The 15,649-nt window shown below is 59.1% G+C and overlaps 1 protein-coding gene across 1 annotated transcript; it reads left to right on the forward strand.

Annotated features, from left to right (window-relative positions):
• The first annotated feature begins 10,219 nt into the window (after nucleotides 1-10,219).
• IRX4 (iroquois homeobox 4) lies at nucleotides 10,220-14,644 on the forward strand. The gene is made up of 5 exons (XM_004380278.1): nucleotides 10,220-10,264; nucleotides 10,802-11,053; nucleotides 11,985-12,097; nucleotides 13,011-13,336; nucleotides 13,830-14,644. Exons 1-5 carry the CDS (start codon nucleotides 10,220-10,222, stop codon nucleotides 14,642-14,644), a joined length of 1,551 nt encoding a protein of 516 aa, XP_004380335.1.
• The last annotated feature ends 1,005 nt before the right edge of the window (nucleotides 14,645-15,649 follow it).

A 15,649-nucleotide genomic window follows, 5' to 3' on the forward strand; every position in this document is an offset into this window, starting at 1 on the left:
GGTGATGGAAGAATTCAGGAATGGTTAATGGTGATGGCTGAACAACATGATGAACGTAATGAATATCCCTGGAGTGTGCACGTGAAGACTGTAGAAATGGAAAATGTTCTGTTACCTATGTACATAACCCGTTGAACCCACTGCCATTGAGTCGATTCCGACTCATAGAAATCTTATAGGACAGAGTAGAACTGCCCTGTAGGGTTTCCAAGGAGTTGCTGATGGATTCAAACTGCCAAACTTTTTTTTTTTTTTAATTGGTGTTTTTATTCTTCTTGAGTTTGCATCCCGGGGGTGAAGCAGCATCAACTGGGTGTGTCAAAAGGTTATACAATGCAGTAGTTAAAAGCCCAGTTCTGTTTTTGTGTTTCGTTTTGTTTGTGTGTGTGTGTGCTTTAGATGAAGGTTTACAGAGCAAATTAGTCTCTCATTAAACAATTAATACACTTATTGTTTTGTGACCTTGGTTGCCAGCCCCACGACATGTCAACACTCTCCCCTTCTCCACCTTTGGTTCCCCATTACCAGCAGTCCTGTTCCCTCCTGCCTTCCCGTCCTTGCCCCTGGGCTGGTGTGCCCATTTAGCCTCGTTTTGTTTTGTGGACCTGTCTGATCTTTGGCTGAAGGGTGAACCTCAGGAGTGACTTCAGTACTGAATTAAAAGGGTGTCCAGGGGTCATACTGTCGGGGTTTCTCCAGTCTCTATCAGAACAGTAAGTTGATCTTTTTCTGTGAGTTAGAATTTTGTTCTACATTTTTCTCCAGCTCTGTCTGGGACCCTCTATTGTGAGCCCTGTCAGAGCAGTCAGTGGTGGTAGCCAGGCACCATCTAGTTGTGCTGGACTCAGCCTGGTAGAGACTGTGGTAGTTGTGGTCCATTAGTCTTTCGAACTAATCTTTCCCTTGTGTCTTTGGTTTTCTTCATTCTCCCTCTCTGCAGATGGGGTGGGACCAGTGGAGTATCTTAGATGGCCACTCACAAGCCTTTAAGACCCCAGATGTTATTCACCAAAGTAGGATGAAGAAAATTTTCTTTATAAACTATGTTATGCCAATTGAGCTAGATGTCCTCCAAGACCATGGTCCCCAGCCCTCAGCCCAGCAATTCAGTCTCTCAGGGAGTTTGGATGTGTCTGTGACGAACTGCCAACCTTTTGGTTAACAGCCAAGCTCTTATACCATACACAAGTTTATATATATATATGTATATATATATATTTATACATACGTATATATAAATATATATATATATAAAATTTCACCCTCCACTGTCCTGTAGGAATCTGAGATGTTGAAAAACTGCTTTTCCACTAAGTCAGGCCAAGGAGCTGTCCCCAAAGGCCCACTACTTCCAAAAATAACAGCATCTTTGGGACTCCAGGCCTGATGGGACTTCTGAGTCTGTTCCCCTTCTGGACCATTTCCTATGGCCTCCTCCTTGGCCTGGAAAAGGGCCCCCTCATGGGTCCCCAAGATCCCTGGGTTGCCCTCAACTACTAACCTAAAGACTGGTGACTCAAACCCACCCAGCAGCACAGCAGAAAAAAGGCATGGCAACCTGCTTCCATAAATATTACCCATTGAAAAACTCGTTGCCATCTAGTCAGTTCTGACTCTTAGCAACCCTAAAGGACAACGTAGAACTGACCCATAGGATTTTCTAGGCTGCCAGAAGAATGAACAAATCTGTCTTGGAAGACGTATAACCAGAATGCTCCTTAGAAGGGAGAATGGTGAGACTTTGTCTCACTTACTTTGGACATGTTATCAGGAGGGACCAGTCCCTGGACAAGGACATCATCTTGGTAAAGTAGAGGGTCAGTGAAAGAGAGAAAGGCCTCCAGCGAGATGGTTTGACACTGTGGCTGCAACAGTGGGCTCAAGCATAACAACAATCATGAGGATGACGTACATAGGGTCGCTATGAGTAGGAACCGACTCGACAGCACCTAACAGCAACAAAAGCAACAGTCTTTACAGAAGAACACTGCCACATCTTTCTCCCGTGGAGCAGCCAGTGGGTTCGAAATGCTGACCTTTTGGTTAGCAGTCAAGTGCTTAACCACTGCATCAGCAGGGCCCCATTCCATGAAGATGACGGCCAAGAAAACCCTATGGAGCAGTTCTACTCGGTAACACATCGGGTCGCCATGAGTCAGAATCAACCTGAGGGCAGTGGGTTTGGTTTTGGTGGGTCCCCCGGGAGGAGGTGTCTGTGGCCTCCCTGGTGAGGAAGGCACCAGGCCCAGCGGCAGAGCTGGTCTCAGGAAGCACCAGCACAGCCTTTTCACCGCCAGATCCTTCTGCATGTTGCAGCAGCATCTAGGCAGCCCGGCCAAGCCCCAGGGGCACGGAGACATTTGTTTCAGATTGCACCCTGGCCACGCTGCCAGCAGGAAAAACAAAAGAGAGATTGAAAGACGACCCATCGGGGAACAAGTGCTGACCAGAGGCTCTGGGCACGGCGGTGGGTGGCGGGCAGGGACCTCGCCAGCCACGCCAGGGCACGTGGCAGGCAGGGCCAGCACGGCTGCCCAACCCTGGGGACTGTCCCATGTGGAGGCAATCTTGTTTTCTGGGTCAATGACCAACTCTGAGAGCACATAAGGATTTTCCCTCCCAGGCCCCTTGGCCGAGAGCCCAGGTATTTCCATCATTTCTTCCAAAGCCAGTCAGAAGTTCTCGCAACACCGTGGGGCAGGTGGCGGGGGAGGCTCAGAGCAGCTCCCCTGCCTGTAAGTTCAAAAACTGAGGTGCAAATGACAGCTGCTGAGTCTTCTGTTGACTTGGATCAGGGTTCCAGGACCAGGTCAGGCCTAGCAGCGTCCAGCCAAAACCACAATCAAACCCACTGCCATCAAGTTGATTCTGACTCATAGAGACCCTCTAGGAGAGAGTAGAACCGTCCCGTAGGGTTTCCAAGGCTGTAAATCTTTACAGAAGCAGACTGCTACATCTTTCTCCTGTGGAGCGGCTGGTTGGTTGGAACCATCAACCTGTCGGTTAGCAGCTGAGTGCTTAACCACTGCACCACCAGAGCTCCTTGGCAGTGTTCAAATGGGGGCAAAAGAGAAAAGAACCACTTTGGGAGAGTCAAGTGGAAGGGACACCAACCAGTGCTTCAACCTAGAGAAGGGGGGTGACAGAGCCTCATGCTGAACCCGGCTCGTTGTTTCATAAGGACGCCTGGTGTTGTCCTGGTTTCAGAAATCTTACCTCTGCCAAATGGGCTGACCGTCCCCCAAGCCTCCTTGCCTGTGGGCCTCTATCACTTCTCAACTGTATTTTTTTATTATTGTTGTTGCTTGTCTTAAAGAGTGGGTCAGAGGAGAACTGTGCTCCATAAGGTCTTCAATGGCTGATTTTTTGGGGAGTAGATCATCAGACCTTTCTTCCTAGGTGCCTCTGGGTGGACTCATTGCCAACTTAGCAGATGAGCTCGTTAACCGTTTACACCACTCAGGAACTCCAAACAGGCCTTTGTAAATGTGAAATGAGATTATCATGTAAATCAGGTTGTCATATCTTTACATTGCACGTCAGCTCTGCGGGGGGCGGGGGGCAATGCCCAGCCGAGAGCTTCCTGCCAGGAGGAGGTGACTGCAAGAGGAGAGTGATCAACAGGATCAGAAGAACCAAAGCTAACCTCCCACCTACCCCAGGGTGCTGACGACTTTCTTCATCTGTCCCCATGCAGAGGGCGCCCACACCCTGCTCTGCTTCCTGGGTGCTGAGGCAAGCAGGAGGGGGGACTGCAGAACGAGACCCCCTTCCTTGGGGCCCAGGGCCTTGCCGCGGGACTGGCCCCGTGGCAGCGCTGGCACACTGTCTGGGTCAATGACACATAGGTTTCATGTCCCCAGCAGGCCCAGAGACCAAAGCTGAGTCCTTCCCAGAAAAGCCACCAGAGGTTCTGTGCTCAGCCTGTGGGTGGGGAGCCTGGGGCCCCAGAGGAAGAAAGGGAGGGATGAGGGAGGCTTCGACAAAGCCCGTCCAGAGTGCTACTGGTGAAGGAAGCAGATATGCACAGCCTTTCCAGCAACTGCAGGGAGCTTAGAAGAAAAAAAGAAAAAGTCAGGAAAACAGCAAATAACTTTGTCAGATGTTATCCAAGTCCACTAATCTCAGATGTCACTGCACAGCCACAGGTCATGAAAAGAAACAAGTTCATGATTCTTTGAAGTGAAAATAGGGCAGAATAAAGAAAGAAATCTGTGTTTCAGTGGCGAAGGCCTTGGCCTGAGGGGCATCGTCCAGGTGGGAGAGAGGCTGACATCAACCTGCACATCACCAGACAGGGGAGGGCAGGTTCCCCAGGCCCAGATGCTAGGCCTCGCCTTGCAACAGCTGTGGGAGTGGCCCTCTGAGGAGCGGTTCCTTCATTTGCACGCAAGTCCTTTCTGCTCTGACATGGGCCTACAGGTCACCAGTGGCCCCTGCTTCCCTCCATTCCCTGCCCCGACCTCTGCAGAGCATCAGCTCCACAGATGGGCAAACGGACTTTCTCTCAGTCGTTCTAGCACCCATGGGGGCCGGGGGGTGGGGGTCAGGGGATCTCAAGCTGAGCGAGTGAGTGTGCCCAAGGCCTGGGTCTTCAGCTCTGAGCTTCAGGTTGCAGAAGCCAAAGGCCCGTGTGTTTCCAGGCAACAGGCACAGCCTAGGGCTCTGGACTGTCCTGAGTAGGCTGGGACATCAAGTGGGCAGGCCCTAAGCAGCCACAGACGTCCTGGCCCGCAGGCAGGCATGAGACAGCCCCCAAGCAGCTCTGTCACCTTGATTGGCCTGTGGGCACCTCCCTTAGCCTTGTTGTCCACGCCCAGGCTCTTGGCCCCTGTCCAGTGCCTGTCACCCCACAGTAGCTAGGGGTGGAGACCAGTGTGGACACCAGGAAGAGAGAACCAAGGACTGGGCCAGCCAAGTGCAAAGGGGTGATATGGGGGCACAAGAGACACAGAAGGGCAGAAAAGGTCCGAGAGCTTAAGAGTCAGGAAGCCTAGCCTACTTGACGAGGTCGCAAGTTGGCTTGGGATCCTTGCCCTCACCAGACCAACAGGGCAGGAAGATCACGGCCAGCGTGCAGGGGCCAGTCCTGGACTCGGGGCGAGAACAAGCAGGGCTGTCTCCCAGCACGGTTCTCTGGCCCCAGCCGGACATCAGGGCCGCCTGGAGCCAGCGCAGCGGACGGAGCGTTTAGCCAAATTAAGGCCGGGCGCCTTCCTGCTGTCCTGTCGCCCGTGGTCCGCTCCGAACTCGGTGTCCCCCTCCCTGCCATCCCCAGCGTCCCTGCCCCCGCCCCAGGGGCGCCCAGCATCCCAGCTCTTCCACCCGCGGAACTGCTCGCGGGGCCGCCTCGAAGGGGAAAGTTGGGCAGCTTGCGGCCCCGCGGGGGAAAGCGTTAATGGGCGGCCGGGTGGGAGCAGCGGCGCTCGCTCGCCCACGTCACACCGGTGCGGACTCGGCTGACGACCGCGGCGCCTGGGGACGCCGGCGCGCTCCGCTCGCCAGGTGCTCCGCCTGGAAATGTCTCCATTAGTTGTCGCCTGCTTCCCACTGGAGCGCGCTCGCCGAGCGGCCGCGCGGAGCCCTCGCGGGCGGCCAAGAGTGGCCGGGCGCCACAGCAGGTAGGCGAGGTCCCCGCGGCTGCCCCCACACCCCGGGGCTCCGAGACCCCTCCCCCCTTCCGAGGAGGCGGAGGCTCCGCGCTTCCGCCGAGGGGCGCGGGCGGCGGCGCGGCGACTCCCTGGTGCGTCCCGGCTGCGCTCTGCTCACCTCGGCCCCGGCGCCGAGCGGCGCGGGCGGGCGCGTCCCCATCGCAGGTAGGAGTGGGCTCGGCAGTGCAAACTTTGCGAGAATCGCCCCAGCGCGGGAAGGGACAAAGTTTGCTGCCTGCTGGTGGGGTCTCTGGAGGCAGCAGCGCTTACTGCAAGTTGGAGAAAGCCTGGCGCGGAGGGCGGCGCGGCGAGCAGGGAGCAGGGAGTGAAGCCGGGCGCGGGGCCTGTCCTCGGGACTCAGTGGCGCCGGCCGGGCGCCCAGACTGTGTGCCTTCCGGCCTCGGGCGGCGCCCCGCGGGAATTGCGAGCCCAGGAGAGCCGCAGGGAGTGGGCATTTCGGGGAGGAGGGAGTCAATGTTGGTCCCTGCAGCTCGCCCGACTGGTTTCGGCAGGGACGCAGGGTAAGGGATGCGAATGAATGACCTGCCAACCTCGGGGTTCGCGAGTGTGGCGCCGTGGAGATCTAGAAAGTAGCTCACCCCGGGCGTCCGCGAGCGGTGGGCACAGGCGCCCTCCAGGGCTCGGGCCTCTGCCTCTGAAAAGAAGGCCTTGCCTGGTGCTCTGGGATCCGCCTCCGCTCTCTGGCTGGGGTCAATTTTGCTGGGCCGGATAGAGCCTGAAGGGCTCTCGGTACCGCGGGGTAGTGGTGGCCCCCGGGACTACTCTGGGAACCGGCTGGGACCGCCTGGGCTCAGGTGGGCGCAGGAGGGAGGTCCCAGCGGGACCCGCGGAAAGGTCAGGCACGGCCTGTCTCCCCCAGCGTCCATCTAAGGTTCCCACGGCCTGAGATCCCACAGCCAGAGCCACGCCGTCACCTACAGCCCAAGGCGAAAAAGGTGGCCCATGAGCACCTAACGTTAGGGGCTAGCCGTCCTCCGTCCCCTGTGCGGCCTGCTGAGGGCCCTTGGCCCTCGGCTCCTTTTGAGTCTCGCAGGCCCATGGGGGCACCTCACTGAAGCCGAGCTGCTGCCTTGTCCGTGGGCAGCCCCGCGGCTTCTGACAAACCTACTCAAGGTGTATTTAGAACCCAGGGCGGCCTTCTAGGGACGCCGGCTCAGCATACCGCGTCTATACAGGCACATTGAACTGAGGATATCTGACGTGCTGACAATCTGCTCCATCTGTTCAAGGAGAGGAAACCGGGCCGGGTTCCTCGGCTCAAACCTTTTTATGAAAAGGCACTTGGATCACTATTACTGTGTTTTCTTTGGGGGCACGGACGGCCCAGAAAGTAACCCCGATTCCGGTTAGTGGGCCTCAGCCAGCTCTCAGGTCGTCAACGGGCTACCCAGGGTGTGAGCTGGCCTGGTTGGAGACCGCAGAGCTGACCGTGCATCCAGGATTGGATAGCCCGGCCTGGATGAGCAGCTGGCGAAGTCCCGAGGCTCCTCTGGGAGCAGCGAGCCTCCCCAAACAGGGTGGCTGGGCCAGGCCCGCACACGGCCAACCAGAACCTGCGACCGGCAGGAAGCCGAGAGTCAGGGTGCAGGGCCTGCCCAAGGGGAGACATTGTGCCTCATTGTGCCGAGTTTCTGGAGTCAGGGAGTGAGGGTGGCCCCCAGAACATGGCCAGCCGCCGGGCCTGGCCAGTGGGGACTGGCACACAGGCTGGAAAGAAAAAAGGAGAATGTTGCAGCGATGGCTGAAGGGATCCCCCGTAACCCCCCCCCCCAGAGGCCCCCAAGGACGGATCCAGCCGGCTGCGGACATGGGGAGGTGGAGACTGCTGGAGCCCAGGCTTCGGGGGTGAGCCTGTCTGCTCAGAATGTGAATGGTCCGCGTATTCAGGGGCGTCGCTCCTCAGGAGCCAGGTTCCGGGTCTCTGGGACAGGAAATGAGTGCACAGGCCTCTGTGGGCCAGCCATCGCCAGCTGGAGCCCCGAGGCAGGGCGCAGGGCGCAGGCCGCTGGGACTTGGGTTGTGGCTTTGCTTCCTGGCCGGGCTGAGCGCGCACAATCGCCAGGGGAGCCCCACTGACCCTCACCCGCCCCAGAGGCGGCCGGAGCAATGGGGGTGAGGAAAAGACAGGTCGCTAATGAATGCCATCCTTCCGTCGCGATTCCTGCTCCCCGGCCCTCGGCCACCCTTGCCTAGCATCCCTCCCTCGCCCCGGCCTCACAGCCAGGCAGAGAGAGAGAGTTGTTTGTAAACAATAAATAATGGAAAGTCGGAGATGTTCAGCCAAAGCCTCAGCAAAAGCGGCAAACTGGAAGAATTGGGAGAAGGGAGACTGGGGGAGGGGAGGACCCGGAGTAGGAAGAGGGAGAGAGCAGACTGAGAGATTCATTTCCACCCCAGAAGCCCCGGTGGCTAGTTTCTTATTATTTACAGGAAGGTGATATTAGCAATTCAGGTGAGAAAGAAATAAACACGGCCCGCCACGAAATCAATACAGAATTCAAAAACAATTATTAATGTCATTTGACTCGTGTTCTTTATATATCTCTCCCGGCTACAGACGCTAAACTGTCTGAATAATTTGCATGGAGCGGCTATTCATTATTTCCGATGGTTTTCTTTTGCAAGCAGCTCGGACGTGGCCGGCTGCGGTCCAGCAGGATGGGAGAGCTCGTATTTTCATCTGTAAATTAAAGCAATTACGCAGCAGATATTATATGATGTGTACTGTGGTCTCCAGATAGTCATCAATCACCTTCAACCGAGCTGTCAGAGCCGGCAGATTTCGTTTCTGGGAGGCAGGCTTGCAGCTGGGGAGAGGGCGAGAACGTCATCATTAATTAGAGGGTGACCCGGGGGCGATTCACAGGTCTGAACCCAGGAATCTTTCCGAGCAAGTCTGCACAGCGCCGCGCGCGGCTCCCCTCCCGGCCGACCGCGGGGGGCCGAGCGGGGAGACAGCTGCAGGGCCGAACCCGGCCCCCTGAGGGCGGCGGCGCGAAAGGCAGGGACAAGTCCGAGACGGTCCGGGCGCTTCCTTGCCTCCAGAGCGCAGGCCACGGCTCTGGACTCGGTCGAGATCCCCGGGCTGAGACTGGCTGGGCCGCTGGGGGATGCGCACCTGGCCCGCTCCCCGGCCGCCCAGTACGCCCCGGGCTGGGAAGGCTCTTGGGCCTGACGCCCAGCACCCTTCCCAGGCACCCAGCCCCAGGTCACCATGAGAAGAGGGAGGGCCTGGGTTGAGTTGGAAAACCGGCTCTTGGGAGCGCGCTGGGACGTCTAGCAGCCCCTGGCTTGGCCGCGTGGGGCAGCGGGCGATGAAAGAGAGCAGCCCGTGCCAAGGCGGGGAGAGGGAGAAGGAAAAGAAAGGGGGGCTGTGAGCCGAGTAGGAACCGAAATGACTGAGGTGGGGCGTTCCCCGGGGACACTCTGCAGCCTAGAGTGACAGAGCTAGCGGCCAAGGGTCTAGGGAGGCCGCGAAACACCTGGGGTGGCCTCCTCTAGGGAGGGCTCCGAACACACACACACACACACACACACACACACCTGGGGACATTTTGACCTCCAGAGGCGGACACTCTTGCGGCCGCAGTTGGTTCTGGAACCCAGAACCGGTGTAGGGTTCAAACTGGTGGGAAAGTGCGGGGAGGCACCAAAGGGAGGCGTTGCTGACGTCCCCGTTAAATAATAGCGACGACAGGCGCGCCAAGGCGCAGGGCACCGCGCTGCCCCCCGGCGCTGTGCGCGGAGGCCGGCGAGCGGCCCTTCTGTGGTCCGGGGGAGACGCTCACGGGGAGCGGAGGCCTACCGGCTGCCTACCACCAGTGCGGGGCTAATTTTAACTGTTGATTACATCTTAAATGAAGACTCACTCGTGTGTCCCTTCATAAGTCTCATTTGTAATTGAGACTAATGATTACAGTGGGGTGGGAAGGAGCAGCTGCTCATTAATTAATTTCTAATTAAAAGTGCCTCCCATCCTCGGGTGACTAAGGAGAAAACACCGTTCGTCGGGGCAATATTGATTCCTCGGATGGAATTCATTTGTTAAAGTCGTTGGCCCCTCCGCCAGCCTTGCGCGCTGGGCCCTGTCCCCGCCCCACCCAGGCCGTGCCGCGCGCTCCTGGCACGCGGACCGAGTGACCCGCGCGTCTGCGGCCGACCGGGCTGCGCGGCGTGGGGCTGACGTCAGCGCCTCGGCCGCTTAAATCCGAGCACATCTGACTTGACGGCTTTGCGCATCTCCTTGATTTTTTTTTTTTTCCTTTTTCTGCAAAATATGTATTTGTGTCGCCACGGAGAGGCCGCTCGGTCCCAGAGCCCCCTCGAGGCTCCGGATTGCGAGGCTAAAAGAATCGCTGCGGCCACCGAGGCTCACTTTCTTACCCGGTTAAAAAAGTTTGCGGCGCTCGTGGAAGAATTAACCGAGGGTTCGGCTTCGCCCTCGCAGTGCCTAGGAGTCCGCGGCCCCGGAGCAGTGGCCGTGCCACGCCGGCGCCCAAGCCCAGGACCCCGCTGGCCCCGCCCTCCGGCCCCAGGTCACGCCCACCATGTCCTACCCGCAGTTCGGATACCCCTACTCCTCGGCTCCCCAGGTAAGGGGGCCCCGCGAGGGCCTCGGGGAAGCGGGAACGCGGCAAGAGGCACAGGCAGGCGCTTCCGAGGGAGCAGGGTCTGTGCCCCGCGCGCCCGGCCGGGGGACACCAAGATACCCATGGCAGGCGGGGGCCCTTAGAAAATCCGACGGGTGGGGTCTTCGTTCCCTGCTTTGTTTGATCCTGGGCTCGGAGACTGCGCTCCAGGGGAACCGGGAAAACACTTGGGGCAAGGAGGGTCGTGGCGCGCGGGACGTGCGTGGCCTTGGAAACCTCCTGCGGGTGGGGAGGTGGGATAAACACTTATGGCCCGGGGCAGGCTGAACCCCAAGTGGCGGGAGGAGGCCAGGCGCGCGCAAAGGTTCGCAGGGGCGGAGGGCGGGGGGAGCAAGAGACGCGCGGTCAGGGGTGGACGGCTGGAGACCGGGGGAAGGGACACAGCACCCCTCGTGGGCGGCGCATGAGGCCCATCGAAGCCCAGGGCTCCGGCCTCGCGCCCGGACGCCCGCCTTCCTCGCGGCCCCTCTCTCCTCGCAGTTCCTGATGACCACGAACTCCCTGAGCGCCTGCTGCGAGTCTGGCGGCCGCACGCTGGCGGAGTCCGGGCCAGCCGCATCGGCCCAAGCGCCCGTCTACTGCCCGGTCTACGAGAGCCGGCTGCTGGCAACGGCGCGCCACGAGCTCAACTCGGCCGCGGCGCTCGGCGTCTACGGGGGTCCCTATGGTGGCTCGCAGGGCTATGGCAACTACGTGACCTACGGCTCCGAGGCATCCGCCTTCTACTCATTGGTAAGAGGGGCTCCCCAAACCGCTCCCTGCCCCGCGCCTGCCCCTGGATTCGTAAACCCACTTTCTCTGCACTTGGGAGGCAAGGGCGCGAGTCCTCTGGCCCCGCAGACTGCAGGGGGTGGGAGGAGCACAGCTTCGCGCCGCGTAGCCTGGTCCCTGGCAGGTGAGGCGCCATATTTAATGTATTTATTGCTTCAGGTTCACTATTAAGTTCTAATCAGATCTCTGACTCTGTCTGAGCGCGCTCGCCTCCTCCCACCTCCTGCCCCTCTTTCTAGCCCTGTTCCCCCTCCCTGGTCTGTCTGCACTCCTCTGGGCCTCCCTCTTCTCTTCTCCCAGGCTTTCTCTGACTCACCCCGCCTATCCCCCTTTCCTCTCTTGTCAGTCCCCCTCTTCCTCCTCTCCTCTCTCCCACCGTCTAGCTCCTCCCCGTTTCTCTCCTCCCTCCCCCCTCCTCTCCCCATTTCTCCTCCCTCACGCCGCCTCCCTCACTCTCCCTCGTCCATAATCTGTCACTCCCTCTATCCCCCTCCTCAGCAACCCCCCTCGCTTACCCCTCTCTGCCCCTTTCCCCGCGTTCCCTCCCTGTTCCCCTCTCTTTTTCTCCCCCGTTCCAGTTCCCAATTCTCTTCCCTTTTCCCCCCTCCTTACAACTCCTCCTCTCTTCTTTCCCCCCTCCAGCCCCGTTTTCCCAGCGCCCCTCCCCCACTGTGAGAGTTTTTCCCACGTTTCAAGGAACCCGGTTGGGAAGCGGACGGGAAATGGGTACCTTCGCTGCCCGGCCCCGAGGAGCAATGTAGGGGCCGCGGGGGACCGGCTGTGGGGCTACTCAGGGGCCCGTGAGAAGCCTGTTGGAGCTAAGGGGCCTGGAGGAGGGGCTCGGGTTGGGCTGCGCCCAGTAGCTGCGCCCCAGGTTTGTCCTTTCCTACAGAACAGCTTCGACTCCAAGGATGGGACGGGGTCTGCGCATGCGGGCCTGGCGCCCGCCGCAGCCGCTGCCTACTACCCTTACGAGCCGCCGCTGGGCCAATATCCATACGACAGGTGAGGGACCAGGGGCCCCCCCGCACTAGCCCCGTCCCCGAGGGCCCCCCCGCGCGACCACTGCCTTTAAACCCTCCCCACCGCCCCCTCGCACCTGCCCCTCTGGGAGGGTGGGAAGGCCAGACTGGAGCCGACCATGTGAACCGCCCTGTCCCAACTCCCGGACCGCCTGTGCCAGCCCGGGGTTAAAATAGGTCCCCACCCATCGGTGCTCTGAAGTCCTTGCTGTGACTGTGATTGTCGGGGGAGTCGGGACTGGCAGGCCACATTCATCCAGGTCTGCTTCCTCGCGGGGCTCCCGAAATGCTTCCCGGCCTTGTTCTGTCCAAGACCCCCGCAGCCTCCTCACCCACTCCCCGACAGCACGCCCCAGCTTCCGCAGGGCGACGATTAAACATTTAACCAGAAAAAGTACACTGAGGCCTTGGCGCGGTTTCTCCCCATGGGCGCTGATGACCCTTTCTGCCCACGGGTATTAAATGTTTCCGTGCGCTTTCGCATCTCCGTTATATGATCTTGGAATCAAAAGGGTAGGAGAAGCCTGATAAAGGAACTCGAGAAAATGCATGTCTGTAGAGTGGCAGAGCCCTCCGCTTGGGCCTGGCCCCCGCCCTCCGCCCTCCGCCCTCCGCCCAGGACTCCCAGCTCTGGATGGAGCCAGGGCTCGATGTAACTTTAGTATAAATATTGGCTTCGCCCACGGGAGGCAAAGGGCAGTGCCCGCCGCGAGGGAGCCTGGCTGGGGCCTGGGCCCAGCCGGGGTGAGTGCTGCTATCTGCTTCCGGCCGTAATCGCAGCCCCACGAATTGCGAGCCATGATGGGAAGGGAGGCCCGCGCTGGCCTCGCCTTCCGCCGAGTGGCCGCGGGTCGCAGAGGGCGGCGGCCGGCGCCCATTGCCGAGCCTGTCTCCAGGTACGGAACCATGGACAGCGGTACGCGGCGGAAGAACGCCACGCGCGAGACCACGAGCACGCTCAAGGCCTGGTTGCAAGAGCACCGCAAGAACCCCTACCCCACCAAAGGCGAGAAGATCATGCTGGCCATCATCACCAAGATGACCCTCACGCAGGTCTCCACCTGGTTCGCCAACGCGCGCCGGCGCCTCAAGAAGGAGAACAAGATGACGTGGCCGCCGCGGAGCAAGTGCGGGGATGAGAAGCGGCCCTACGGGGAGGGCGAGGAGGAGGAGGGCGAGGAAGAGGCGCGGGAGGAGCCCCTCAAGAGCACCAAGAACGAAGGTGAGTTGGGAGGTGTGCGCTTTGGGGGCTGAGACCATGGGGCGGCTGGTCCAGGCTCCCTGTGCCTTCTCTGCCAGCTCTAGGGCCCCTAAATTGGGCGGGTCACAAACTCAAAGCTTAGGGGGTCTAGGCAGCAATGAAGGAGAAGGCTCTGGGCGAGGCCCTGTGCTTGTTGGGGATACGGTAGTGAATCTGAGCATGCTTAAAGAAATTCAAAATCACGCTTCAAAACACTAGATGCCCTCCTCCCCCGCTAATTCGTAGCTGGAATTGGCCGGAATTGTGTTGCTAGTTTTCGACCTAGGAGCCTCTGCAGGAGATGGGAGGTATGAAGAAAGGCTTTGGGTGCTTCTCCTAGCCTCAGCATCAGCATCAAGCATCATAAGGTTGGGTTTAGATTTAAGGAAAAGGGGAGAAGGAACACCTCTGATTAACCCGTCATCTGTCTACTCTTTCCCTCCGCCGCTTACCGTCCTCTCCCTCTCCCGGGCAGAAGCCGTCAGCAAAGAGAAGGAGCTAGAGCTCAGTGACTTGGATGACTTCGACCCCCTGGAAGAGGAGACTCCCGAGTGCGAGTTGAAGTCACCCTTCCAGACCCTGGACAGCGGGCTGGAGCGCGTCCCCGCTGCCCCGGACGGTCCTGGTGCCCCGGGCAAGGAGGCCTCCGGCGCCCTCCGAATGCCTATGGCCGCCGGTGGCGGAGGCTGCCTGGACGAGGACCTGGAGAGAGCCCGGAGCTGCCTCCGAAGCGCAGCGGCGGGGCCCGAGCAGCAACCGGGCTCAGGGGGCGGCCCGCAGGCCTGCGAGGCCAAGCTGGGCTTCTTGCCCCCCGGGGTGACAACGGGTCTCGAGGCCAAGCCTCGCATCTGGTCCCTGGCGCACACGGCCACCGCTGCCGCCGCCACCGCCCTGAGTCAGACTGAGTTTCCATCGTGCATGCTCAAGCGCCAAGGCCCCCCCGTCCCCGCCGCCGTCTCATCTGCGCCCTCTCCCACGGCCCCTGCCCCCACCGGTGCCCTGGACAGGCACCAGGACTCCCCAGTCACCAGTCTCAGAAACTGGGTGGATGGGGTCTTCCACGACCCCATCCTCAGGCACAGCACTTTGAACCAGGCCTGGGCCACCGCCAAGGGCGCCCTCCTGGACCCGGGGCCGCTGGGACGCTCGCTGGGGGCGGGCGCCAACGTGCTGACGGCACCCTTGGCGCGCGCCTTTCCCCCAGCCGCTCCCCAAGACGCCCAGGCCGCGGGTGCGGCCAAGGAGCTGCTCGCCTTGCCCAAGGCCGGCGGCAAGCCCTTCTGCGCCTAACGCTGGCGGGGCCCTGCGGATCCAGGAGAGCGGGTGCTGGGGCAGCGATGGTGGATGGCGCGAACTCTTTTTCTACCAAGTAAGCAAAGAAAGGCAAGAGCGCGCGACAAAGCTAAGGCCGCTAACCCACCGCAGAGGGAGGATCTGAACTGGATCTCCAGAGGCCGCGGACAAGCTCCGTGCCCTACAGCGCCCAGGTTCTCAGACTCCGCCATCCCTCACCTCCGGGGCCAGCGGGATAGCGCAGCCTTCCGAGCAGGAGAGAGCCACCCTGAAGCATCAAGTTTACGTCCAAAAGTTTACATGGAGAAGAAATTTCAGTTTTGAGTCTGTTTTGTGTTGCTGTTTCCTTTTGGATTTGAGGCATGCAGATATTCCTGACGAAGACACCTCGGCCTGTTTATCTTCTAATTTCATCCTTAGCACAGAATTCTCACCAACAGCACTTCCACCAAGTTTACACTATTGCACATTCTTGACTCGATAAAAAAATTTTAATGTATGTTCACACCAATAATTGCCTGCTTCAGAGGCTAATATAACAAAACCAATAAAACCGAGTGATGGTGTTTGCATTGCAAAATGAACACATTTCAAGCCTAGGGATTTGAGAACCTGCAGGAGAAGGTCCAAATCCCCAAGGGGGGAGGGTATTGACCCAGACTCCATCTCAATAAAGTCGCTTGCCAAACCCAAGACTTTAAGTAAATCCATTTTTTAAAGTCACTGTAACGTTTGAGGATTCCATTACTCCATAATAGAAATGAATGAGAGACCCACAACTTGTAAACATTCCCCCATTACCGGACTCGAGAATTTTGAGAAAGGAGGGGTTTCTTTCACTAGATTAGAATAACCGTTATAAACTTTATAAATTCTCTGGGACTGTGTCCTGGCGGGGTTTGGGGTGTGGGAGCGCATTCGTGTCCTGAGACCTTCTATAGACGCTCTCAGTCCCTCCTTCGGAGGAGCCAGGTGGCCTTGGACGGCTCCTCCCCGGCTCCT

Source organism: Trichechus manatus, unplaced genomic scaffold, assembly GCF_000243295.1.
Source record: "Trichechus manatus latirostris isolate Lorelei unplaced genomic scaffold, TriManLat1.0 scaffold00072, whole genome shotgun sequence".
In the NCBI taxonomy this organism is placed as follows: Eukaryota; Metazoa; Chordata; class Mammalia; order Sirenia; family Trichechidae; genus Trichechus; species Trichechus manatus.

Bases quoted from the DNA above. Each gene is read 5' to 3' on its own strand.
- IRX4 (XM_004380278.1), top strand. From the start codon at position 10,220: ATGTCCTACCCGCAGTTCGGATACCCCTACTCCTCGGCTCCCCAG. The intron at 10,265-10,801 runs GTAAGGGGGCCC...CTCTCCTCGCAG, and splicing joins CCTACTCCTCGGCTCCCCAG to TTCCTGATGACCACGAACTC. The intron at 13,337-13,829 runs GTGAGTTGGGAG...TCTCCCGGGCAG, and splicing joins CAAGAGCACCAAGAACGAAG to AAGCCGTCAGCAAAGAGAAG.